Here is a 12,583-nt window from a genome sequence, read left to right on the forward strand (position 1 = left end):
ATTAATGATTTGATTTATATATAATAAATAATTAATAGATGGATAAATAATATAACGAAAAGAACGCGAAATTAAACAAAATAACTAGTATCGAGACTATTTAGTAAAATAATCAAACGACCCCTATATGTACAAATGGACCAGGGCCAAATGGATATGATTCAAATACAAAACCAAAGTTGTATAAGATAACCTATACGTATGGGTATTACACGACAAATATATTAATATTTTAAGATTTGAATGATTAGATTATTGAAATTTTGGACAGATTATATTAATATTTTAATAGTGAAAATATTAGAATATTTAATTCTTGGACAGATGGAATGTGAAGTTTCTCTCTATAAATATTATTTAATTGAAAAAAAAAACAAGCAATGGCAATCATAAATAAAGACTAATTAGCAAAGCAGATACACACGGCATCCACCACACGCCATCAAACGCCATTACTTTCATCAATCTTTATTCTTCTCCTTCAACTGAAACAAGAAATTTTTAAAAAATAAAAATAATTTTTTTTTAAAAATAAAAATAAAAACAAAAGACCTTAAATTCATCAAATAAATAACCACAATTGAATGGAAGCGTGTTGTCCAAGCGAAAAAGCATGAGCGTGCAGTTGCGTTGCCTGTGTTGTGTGAGCTCTTTAGTCCCTTTCCCAAGAAACCCCCTGTTCTAAAGCTTGCTGCTTTACCAAATTTCAGTTTGTTCTCTTTCGAAACATAGAAAAATTCAAAGATTTTTCGTTTTTCTTGGTGGGTTTTGTGAGTTTGTTATTCATTTGTTTGCTGCGAAGGGTTTTTATGTGGAGAAAAGGTGGGGTCTTGGGGGAGTTGGGGGAGTTTCTGGGGTGTTCTTGAAGTGGGTAATTTGTGGCTTAAAAGGTAGATAAAGTGAATATTTTGGTGGGTATTGAATGGGCGTAAGAGAACAAAGAGGGGATGGTGATGAGGAAGTCTTTTAAAGATTCTCTCAAATCGCTTGAAGCTGATATTCAACATGCCAACACTCTGTATGTGTTTCATTCCCTGAATTGTAGATTTGCTCTATTGTTACTCTTTTAGTTTTGGTGATTTTATGTGGGGACTCTGTTTTGTCTGTGTTTCGAGACTTTTCTTTCCCCCCCTCGGCAGAATCATTCAAAGGCCGACTTTAATGACCTTTTCTTAAAAAAAAAATGGAAAATACTGTGAGCTTCTTGATTTTAAATCGATATTTGAAGCCAATTTTATGAGATGGACACGATATTATGGATCTTTCTTTGTGGATTTATGTGTTCATCATTTTGTCTGTTTTGCCAAGAAAAGCCGTGGTTTAAGGTTAATTAAAGCTTAGTTGCTTGTAAGTTACTGTCCTAGCAATATGTTGTTTGAAATAGTTGATCTTTTTTTTGGATGTATTCTGTGCATTCTTGAGATACAGGGCTTCGGATTATCCCAGGGATTACGACGGTGCCTGTCTGCAGATGAGGCTTGCTTACAGCCCTTGTGCCCATGTTTTCCTATTCCTAGTTCAATGGACTGATTGTCACCTTGCTGGTGCACTTGGTTTGATCAGGATCCTTATTTACAAGGTACACTTCCGCCTTAGGAAATTCGACTAATTGGTGGTTTATGTAGGGGCGTTTCGGTAGGAGTGTGGTTTCTGAATTCTTGGATTTTCGTCCCTGGATTTTAATATATTGAGGACAGGGCAAGAAGTAGAATTCTTTTACGAAAAAAGTATACAAAATCCTATGAGTTTGTTTTAACTCTGTGTGATTCATAGGAATTGCATTTCTGTTATGGTGTTAAAATATATGAAATGTTTGGTACTGTAGGCTTATGAGGATGGTAAGACAACCATGTCGGTTCATGAGCGGAAAGCTAGTTTACGGGAGTTTTATGGTGAGGGCATTGTTTAAAGCTCCTATATTACATTCTTTTCCATGTCCAGAAAATTATTTGCTGTTGAGCCTTACCTTTTGGGCTCTTTCTTATGCTGGGACACCCTACACGAAAATTGTATAATATCTGTGGTATGAATTTGGTAGGTGTGATATTTCCGTCTTTGCTGCAACTTCAAAGAGGAATAACTGATGTCGAAGATAGGAAACAACAAGAGATTTGTGCGACAAAATACAGGAAAAGCGATGCAACGAGCAAAGGCAAGCTGTCTGAAATTGAAATGGAGAGAGACGAAGAGTGTGGCATTTGCATGGAAATGCAAACTAAGGTTGTCCTGCCCAGCTGCAGTCATTCATTGTGTATCAAGTGCTACAATAACTGGTAAGCACATTATTGTACTCACTTTTGACGTAAACTGTTTCTGTTATGAGCAGGTTTAATACATTAGGACGCATTAAGACTGTCGCACAGTTTCAGCTCAAGTTTGTCATATGAAGTGTTCATGAGTATTGGTTTTTCCACTTAGTTTCTTTTTGCCGGTCATGGACATTGCCGAGGGATTCATCAATGGTTGCATCTTGAGAGTCGGTGTCTAGAAATTGAGTTTAATGATCCTGAAAGTTCTTCACTCACACTAAAAAGTAGGAGGCTATGAATTTTGCCGAATGTAGAAGGGGCGGAGCTATGTGGTTACAAGGGTGGTAAACTCAACACTTCAAAATCAATCTATAACCTCCACAAAAATATCTGAGAATTGACCCCATTGAAATTAGTGAAATACTAGTAGATGAATTCGAATTTAAGATTTGGTTCCATACACTCGAAATACAAGCTCCGCCTGGCGCATACAAATGAACTAGACTCAAGACACTAAAAAAATCGGGTCTATTTCGATTTGCACAAAACAAGGAGAGCGGGAGACACCATTTGTCCTCTGAGAAACTTTTATGTGGTTTTTGGCTTATCACGCCTTCCGTTTCTTGATATTTTCCTTTGTCCCACAGGCGTTCTCGATCCCAGTCGTGCCCATTCTGTCGGGATAGTCTGAAGAGGGTGCATTCCGGGGAGCTTTGGATCTACACATGCAAAAGCGACATTGTTGATTTACCAGCCATTGCTAGAGAAAATCTGAAGAGATTATTCATGTACATCGACAAGTTGCCTCTAATTGTACCCAATCCCATGATGGTCTCTTACGACCCTCATTTTCGATGAATTGGTAGCGTTTGTGCCCACTTTCTGTGTATAGAATTCAAACATCTCTTTTTCTTTCTTTTTTTAAGAAGAAGATTTCAAACATTTCTGATGTATATATGTACATACGATGTTCGTTTGTATTGGATATTACTAGTATTTCACCCGTGCGATGCACGGAGTATTAGTATTTTATTAAATTAAATTTTAAATTATTTTTTAGAATATGTTAAAAAAATTATATCAAGTTTATAATTAATATACATTTAATATCGAATTACAAATATTCAATAAACCAAAAATTTATAACGGTACTTTTTAAATGTTCAAAAATGTAATATTATAAAAAAACAAAAACAAAAATATTTACAGTTATTTAACATGAAAAAAAATAGTGATAACTAAATATATAAAAGTAACACAACACTCAAAATCGTAACATAAATTAAATAAAATGATACATCAATGTAGATATTTAAATGCAACCTATATTTTGAGGTGGGTTAATATAATAAATTTTAAAAATTGTATTTCCTTTTTTGGTGAAAAAAATACTTATTTTAGTAATAGAGTTTTGGCGATATTTTCCCAAAAATTGCAAAAAATCTGTTAAATGAATGTGTTAGAAAAAAAATTGTGTGTTTGTATTTTATTAGCATTTCACTTCATATGCAAAAACACTACGCTTTGAATAATTAAATCAAATTTATATGAAACGTACAGCCTACAGAGTGGCTCATGAGTTGACCCATAAAGCTTTTAGTTCTTCTTCATGTTTATTATGGTTATTTGATAATGTACCTAATTGGCTTTCTGTAATAGCTTCTCTTGACTGGAGATTTTAATCTATATGAATGACTTTTTTCTCAAAAAAAAAATATATATATATGTAATTATGGTAGTATTAAATATAATATTTGATTATTTTTAAAATATTCAACTGATGGTATTGTGAAAATTAAATGAAAGGATTTAAATATTTTAAGTTGTGTTGAAAGGTTTTTAATTGAAATTGTATAAATAACCTAGTTGTATAAATTTTGAGACATTATAGAATAAGAAAATTATAATTATAAATTCAAAAAATATTTAAAATTCAACAATTAAACTTAAATCCTCGAATTAAGACAATAGTAGTAGAATTAAAAATCCACAAATTCTCATAAACTGTAAATCAAGATAAATGTTTCATGAAACCTTAATATCTAAATAAAACTTGGAATAAATTTTCTCAATGCGAAGAAATAAATTTCAGTCATTCTCTTGCTTGATGTTAGCCTTCAATTTTTTGTCAGATGCAATAGATGAGAACTCATCAATGAGGGTTCTTTACAGTGCAGAATCATTTAGAGCATTTTTTTGAAATCACAGTCTTGCTAATGGATTTTGAAGGTGTGGAGACTTCATCTTCCCAAATAAGCTAAAAAAAAATAGACATTCAAGTAAAATAGCATTATTAAAGTTATGCATTCCATTGTGGTATCTCCAATGATATCATATGAAGGTAAATTGTAAGAATGAATCAGTGGTAGTTTTAGGGCGGAGTAACAGTTTGAAGGCTCGAGTTCAGGGATAACTTTAAACAATTCAGTCATTTAGTTTTCTTAATAAAATCGATGGGTTTTTTTTTTGAAAATATTACAACATTGTGGACGTGAACAATATTTATACTATCATTGTGTTCAAATCTATATTTGACATGTTCTGATGCATATGTTAAGCTTTATAAAATTTAATAGTTTGCTGAAATTAAGGGTGGTTTATTTGAATTTTAAAAATTCGGTTATAATTTTTATATATACATATATGTTAAGTTTAAAAAAAAGTTAATGGTTTACTGAATTTAAGGGTGATTCATTTGAACAATATTTATACTATCATTGTGTTCAAATCTATATTTGACATGTTCTGATGCATATGTTAAGCTTTATAAAATTTAATAGTTTGCTGAAATTAAGGGTGGTTTATTTGAATTTTAAAAATTCGGTTATAATTTTTATATATACATATATGTTAAGTTTAAAAAAAAGTTAATGGTTTACTGAATTTAAGGGTGATTCATTTGAATTTTCAAGTTTGAATGTTAAACATTCGGTTATATTTTGTGTATATATATATATATATATATATATATATATATATGTGTGTGTTAATTTTAAAAAAAATTAATGGTTTGCTGAATTTAATGATGGTTTATTTGAATTTTCAAGTTTAATTTTGGTTATAATTATATATACATGCATGTGTATTAAGTTCTAAAAAATTTAATGATTTACTTAATTTAAGGGTGGTTTATTTGAATTTTCAAGCTTAAAATTTAAATATTCGGCTATAAGTTTGTATATATATATATATATATATCAGATATTTATATATATTATTATTTTTTAATTTTAAAATTTGAATTTTAAATTTTAAAGTTTGATTAATGGTTTGTTTGAATTGATATAAATACATACATATCATAAAAAAATATACACATATACATAAATGGTAAAAATGCGAATATGTATAATTGATTTAAGGGTGGTTTATTTTAATTTTCAAGTTTAAAATTTAAACATTCGGTTATAATTATATATATATATATATATATATATAAATAATATTTATCTGATATTTGGGATATTATATGGTTTTTTTTGAATTTATAAGTAATTTAAAAGTTTTAATTTACATTTTAAAATTTGTTTAATGGTTTGTTTGAATTGATTGATATAAATACATACAAATCGAAAAAAAAAATTTACATATATGGTAAAAATGTGTATATCTATAATTGATTTTGTGTATCTTTAATTCATATATGGTAAAAATGCGTATATCTATTATTGATTTGCATGTTAATTGATAGGTTGTATATTTGGAAAGCAAATATTATGAGATTGAAACCAAACTTATATGTTTTTTTTTGTTTTTGTTTTTGTTTTTTTTTTACAATTCTTGATTTGTGAAAGATAGTGTATTAATATATCGATACAAAAAAATTATGTGTAAAAATGTGAATATCTATAATTGATTTTGTGTATCTTTAATTCATATATGGTAAAAATGTGTATATCTATTATTGATTTGTATGTTAATTGATAGGTTGTATATTTGGAAAGCAAATATTATGAGATTGAAACCAAACTTATGTGTTTTTTTTTGTTTTTTTGTTTTGTTTTTTTTACAATTCTTGATTTTGTGAAAGATAGTGTATTAATATATCGATAGTCGATACAAAAAATAATTCTGTGTATTTTTTAGACATTTTTCGATTTTATTAGAGACGATTTTTTTAATCTTAAAATAGAGCATTTTTTTCAGACATTTCTCGTAAAATAAAAGTATTTGATTTGAAGTAAATTTTTATTTTGATTATATATGGTAAATTATATAATTTACAGAATATTTTATATGTAATTGTAAAAACCGAATATATATCATTTATGTTTGATATCGAAATGTACCATTATTTTAACTATATATAATAAAATAATTAAGTATTATTTCCGTTTTTAGAAAGAAAGTTTTGGCGGGATTTTTTCAAAAATGGCAAAAACTCAGTTATTATATATATATAGATTGTGATCTTTTAATGTGTTTGGTATTTTAATTATATCACAATTAAAAGATTAGATATATAAGTAATATTATCTCATAATATATTATTTGATATAGAATATTTGATATATTAAAGTGCATCCACACTTTGAGATGTAGTAGAATTCTAATCATACCATACTAAGTGTGTAATGTTCGAAAAATCCATAAATTCACTCACGAGTATTAAATTTTAGATGAATTTTAAGTTATTTTATTTTATTTATTTATGATTTAAAAGTTATGTTTAATTAAATGATTTTACTTGATCCATACATTTTAAAAGTTAGGTTAAAATATTTCATGTTATTTATTTTGCGTGAGATTTTATGTTTCAAAGTTGAGATTTTAGGTGTTAAAATATATGTTTAATTATTGTGTTAAATGATTAATGTTATGTAATTTATCTGATGTTTAATGGTTGCAAGTTAGTTTTAATGTGTTTCAGGTATGAGTTTAGTTTCGGTGACGACGGAATCAAAACTAGTCTATGAACGATGTTTAAGGATTTTAAAAGGTAAATGATCATTATGCAGTTTCTGATTAAAAAGAAATGATATTTAAGTTTAAATTTAAAAGTATTTTGGTGCAAATTATTTAAAATTGGGCTTGGTAGCCAAGTTTTTAAAACATTTTAAGGAGAAAATTTAAAAGTTAGAAATTTTGTTTAATGAGTCGGTTTAGCCCATTAGTTTTATAAAGCTAAAGTTAGCGTACAAGGTGAGAATTGTAACGTCCCAAAACTCAAGGCGCTACTAAACATTCAATCAGTAAAATATTTGGGAAATTTTGAGGAAATAAAATTTTATTTAAAATATTTAACTGTGCATTAACAATTTAAAGAAATCATTCTTGACATCAAAACAAGCCAAAACCAACGTTAAAATAAGTGAGACTTGTTTTCTTCCGAAATATTCATAAAACATGCACAGTTAAAACATTTCTCTCAACATCGCGCTCATGCATCGCTCGTCGGCCTGACCAGTTGCTCCTCTTCATATCTGACTCCATACTTATCTATGAAATCATCGATAACATCATTACCTGCATCATTCAAGTATAGTGAGTCTAAAAACTCAACAAGAATATGCAAAACTTAAACATAACAAAACATATCATGCGATAAAAACATATGCTATAAAATTCTTCATTTGAGGTGATGCATTATGTGTACATGTGGCACCATTAGAGCTCTTGGGTCCCGTGATCACGGTTGTTGTAAAACAAGCATATAATTTGGTACAGCTCATACCAGCTTTTTGTCAATATGCGCACCGTCCCATACTGACTGTCGCCGATATGCACATTAACTTTCGTTTTTTTGGAAAGGCTCTCCCCGAAGCTCATCCCAGGGCGCCAATCCCATACTGTCATCACAAATCCACACAAGACATCAAAGATTTTCATGCATACAAAACATCTTAAACATCATCCTTTGACATTCAATTCCATAAACATCTTAAACTTCATAGACTTCCTCATACTCAGGAAAATTTCGTGATAAACGTCATGCATGCTTAAAACTAATGTAAGACTCATTCATGCATATAATGCACATAAGATTCATGAATTTTATAATAAACATGGCTTTCATGAAGTAATATAACATAAGGATGCATTTCATAGCTAAATCAATCTACGTGAGTCGTTTCGTTCGTCCCGAACATTCGAATTTGAAATTTTTTTCGATAGAACATCTTAAAAACATTGAAAAGAGCTTAAAAGATCATAAAATTGAATTTTGGACTTCAAATGCGAAAGACTAAAAATTTAGACATAACTTTTCTCGCCTGGGCGGAAAATATTTCTGCCTAGGTCCCCCAACTCGTGCCTAGGCGGTAATAAATTTCGGCCTAGGCGCAAAGCGTGCTGCCTGGGTTTCCTAGGCAGTCCGACGCTGCGCAATCTAGATGAAAAATGGGTCATTCCGACCTATTTTGATCCCGTTCGAACCCTTTTGAGAAAATATTCATCCACACTTTGAAATGAACGGTTATCCAACATAAAAACTTCAAAATCATGAAAGAAATCCATCAAACAACTCAACTTTTCAAAAATTTGAAACAAAACTTCCACACACACCATACACCCACCAAAATCATAAATCTTCAGATCAAAATCGTACACATATTTAAACTTTTGTATCCAAAACGTTAGGAACGAATCACATTTCACGATCTTAGATAATGCTCTTAAAAATTTCATAAATCATGCATCAAACATATCTACATAGGGTTCATAGAAAAATATCTATACTCTTGAATAGTGGTTTCAAAACATTGAAAAACTTGTCTGATCGTGGTAGTTTGGATTTAACTGATACTTTGGGAGCGATCTAGCCTCGAATCTCTGAAGAACTTGACTCAACCCTTGGATCCAATTTTTTAAGTGAGAAAGGGAGAGGGAGATAATTTGGCGTCTAGGAGGGGAAGAGAAAAGAACTGAAATTTTTTTTTGACGCCTGATTAGCTTGTGACTAATAGGCTTAAAAGTAAGTCTGTTAGTCTCAAACACCCACTTTTAAAGTTTTCTTGCACCCAAATAATAAAATACACTGCATCAACTTAAAACTTTAAATTAAACATAAAACATTCTCTTAACTTGCTCGAAGGCTAGTCTCGTTCCTTCAGTCCAGAATTAAATTTCAAACCTGAAAACATTAAAATAACTTGTAACTCATTAAATATCAGGCATAACATAGCATCATATAGATTACACATAAAAATTAAATATCATGAATAAGCATAAAAGCATATAAATCATTTAAAATTTTTGTGATCGAACTAGTGGACTTTTGGACTTTACAAGAATCCTCTCCTCCCCTAGCAGCCAACTCCATCCCTTTTTCATTCCCCAATCTGAAAGTTGCACCTATGGAGAAAGATTGTTAAACGATCCGTTCGTGACAAGGCTAGATCGAGTTTCTGAGGTAACGATTACTCCCTACCAAGAAGAAAGGAACGTTTTAAATGCTTTTGAAGCCACAAATCGAGAATATATGTATTTTGATATGAAAAACATGTATGTTGATGTGTATGTTACGTATATTGCATGATTTTAAGATATTTTTAAGAGCATCAAATAGAACTGTAAAACGTGAATCGTTCTTGATGTTTTGGTTAAGGATTTTTTAGAAAGATGTTAAAGATTTTTTAGAAAAGGATGTTTGGATATGAGTATTTTTTTATGTACGTCTTTTTAGTTTAAAGCTTTTGAAGTTGTGGTGTTTTTGATCGAATCCTTTCATTTTTTAAAGATTTTTCATGTGGGAAATCAAGATTCCAAAGAGTGAATGTTTCGTCTAAAGATTTTTTAGATTTTATGAGAAACTTGTGTGAAATTGGGAATTTTTGTGTGTGTATTTTGAATGTAGAGGTTGATTTAAATCTTTTGAAGATGGATGTTTTTGGATAAATCATTCTCGAGTTTTTGAAGTTTTTCATGTGTTTGATCAAAACTTTTCAAGGGGTGAGTGAGTAGGTTTGAAAAAGGATCGAAAAAGACTGGAAAAGAGTCAAAAAGAAGTTTTTTATGCACCTTGTGCCGTCGCAGTGGCCCTAGTTTTGGGCTTCCCAGAACCCTGGTGCATCTCGGAGATATTTTTTGACGTAATTGAAGCCCTAAATTCATGTTTATGATATTTTAAGGCGTTTTAAGTATTTTTAAGAGTTCCTATGCAAAAAGTTTTGAGTTTTGATGTCAAGAACGGAAAAATGACTCACGTGGATCGTAAGTTATGAAATGCATTATATGCTATTATGTTCTCACGAAAGCTATGTTCTTTATGAAAAACATGAAATTTTGTGAAATTTTTAAAGGAAGTTTCACACTAAGTTTATTTATCGAAACTCACGTTTCGTCTGCTTTCTTAAAACTAAAAATGTCGGATCAGGTTTTCTATGTAAGTAGTAGTTTTTGGCGGGTTCGTATAAAAACCGGTCGTTGACTGTAGGGTTGTATTTTATGCATGTTAGAGTCATGAGAATTTTTAATTGTTATTTATAGATTTTAATTTCAATCACGAGTTGTTGAACTTGCTAGTGCGATGCATGCCATGCACTGTGTATTTGAAAATTTTCCCCACATTTTTCGCATCTCTATTCCTGAAAATGTCTATAATTACGGGACGTCACAAGGTGTCCTATAAATGTAGGTAGCCTTCAGTTGGTAGACACACGAAATTGAACGAATTCTCAACACATAATACACAACTAAATATTCTCTCTTATAATTCTTGAAGCATCGCTAGAATTTCCAAGGGTTTAAAGTATAACGCTTTGAATTTTTTTTAGGTTAAACCGTATGTATAATTAGGGGAATTTAATTATTTTAAAATAAATTAAGGGGTTAAATGACTTTTATGTGTCATGATTATGTGTTTTAAATTTTTTTTTTTACATTTAACCCGAGTATTTTGAGTGTTACAAATTTTTGAGGAAAGCTCGATTTGCGAGTGCGTATACGGAACCGTGGACGACCGGAGTAAAAGTTTTTATAAAACTTTATGTCTAAGATTTTTAAGAGCCCAAAATAAATAATTTGAGATTTATATTATGGGAAAATAGGGTTTTTTTTATAAATATATATATAATTAAAAGCTCAATTTTCAACTAGTTACGCCATTTTAAGGGCTTTTGGGGAATTTTTAAATTTGGGCCTAATAATATTTCAAAAATTTTAATCTTCAATGTCCATTATTTGGATGTTTGGCTAAGGATTTTTATTTTTAATCCCCTTAGCAAGTATAAAATGCAAGCCCATGACCCATTACTTAAAAACCCACTTGAAGCCCTAAACTCATTTCCATCTTCTTCAACCTCCAACACATGTTTCTTGGAAAAAGGATTTCCCAGCTGCTGTCGTGAACACCTTGCACACACTTCACAAGTTCTTGAAGAAAATTTTTTGGATTTCAAGATTCCCGGTCATCCTGTCGCAAGATTCGCATTCATTTTCTTTCATTTCGATCAAGACCTGTTCATACTTCCATTTCTCACCCATTTTGATCACATAATCTCTGTTTTTATTGTCAAAAATCGTGTTTGATTCATGTGTATGTGGTTTGGTAGCTCAAAAGTAAGATATCTTGCATCATTTCTTGGTTATGATTTGTTGTCTTGATTTCTCTATTCTTGCTGGTTCTGGGTGGTTCGAGCTGCTATGAACCCTGGCTCAGTGGTCTAGCAGGGTCCTTGGGTTTAGGCTTGATGAGGAAGGGGGCTGGAAGTGGTGGAGTTAGGTTGTCCGATAGGTTTTGTTGAAGGTTGTGCTGGTGCGTGGTGTGCAGATTCTTGAGCTAGAGTTATGGCTCTTGACCGAGCCATGTAAAATATGGCTCGAGCCAAGGCTGGGTCAATGTGGTTTGGCAGGACATTGAGGTGGTCCTGCCAGCGGGGCTCCGACCATGGGTGGTCGGAGCATAGAGGCCGATTGGTTTTGGTGCAGCTGCTCAATGTTAGGGACGAGTTGAGCTTAGGGCTGTGTTAGTGGCTCATGGCCGAGCGATGCAAGCCATGGATCGAGCCATAGTCGTCCCAGGATGGTCCGACGGGACCATGGGGTGGTCCTGTCGAGCGGGGCTCCGGTCAGGGGTGGCCGGAGCTGGGCGACCGAAAGGTTATGAGTGGGATGCTTTGGTTGGGTGCGTGAGTTGAGAGTTTAGTGTAAGGGCTTGGGCTGTGGTTCGGGCAGCTCGGGAGGGTGAGTGGTCCAGGTCGGGTCAAGTGATTTAGGGTCATAAGTTATGGTTTTGGGTCCTGATTATTTTATTTCGGGTCGGGTAATTTTAATTTAGGAGTCCAAGTTTATTTGGGCTTAAAATTCTTATTGGGCTTAATTTTATTATTTGGGCTTATATTTAATATTTGGGCTTGAATTAATTTTTAATTGGGCTTGGGAATTTAATTAAGTTA

The 12,583-nt window shown here is 31.5% G+C and overlaps 1 protein-coding gene across 2 annotated transcripts; it reads left to right on the forward strand.

Moving 5' to 3' along the window:
* The first annotated feature begins 416 nt into the window (after positions 1–416).
* Positions 417–3,251, forward strand: LOC140890733 (E3 ubiquitin-protein ligase AIRP2-like). 2 transcript variants are annotated; one of them, XM_073298747.1, is made up of 5 exons: positions 417–1,018; positions 1,423–1,579; positions 1,826–1,892; positions 2,039–2,273; positions 2,897–3,251. In XM_073298747.1, the coding sequence occupies exons 1-5, from the start codon at positions 948–950 to the stop codon at positions 3,105–3,107; spliced, it is 741 nt and encodes a 246-aa protein (XP_073154848.1). In that variant the 5' UTR covers positions 417–947; the 3' UTR covers positions 3,108–3,251. The 2 variants fall into 2 exon arrangements, with proteins under 2 accessions (XP_073154848.1, XP_073154849.1); XM_073298748.1 differs by having other exon boundaries at positions 423–1,018; positions 1,429–1,579.
* Positions 3,252–12,583: the final 9,332 nt, after the last annotated feature.

This window comes from Henckelia pumila, chromosome 3, assembly GCF_033568475.1.
Source record: "Henckelia pumila isolate YLH828 chromosome 3, ASM3356847v2, whole genome shotgun sequence".
NCBI classification, from domain to species: Eukaryota; Viridiplantae; Streptophyta; class Magnoliopsida; order Lamiales; family Gesneriaceae; genus Henckelia; species Henckelia pumila.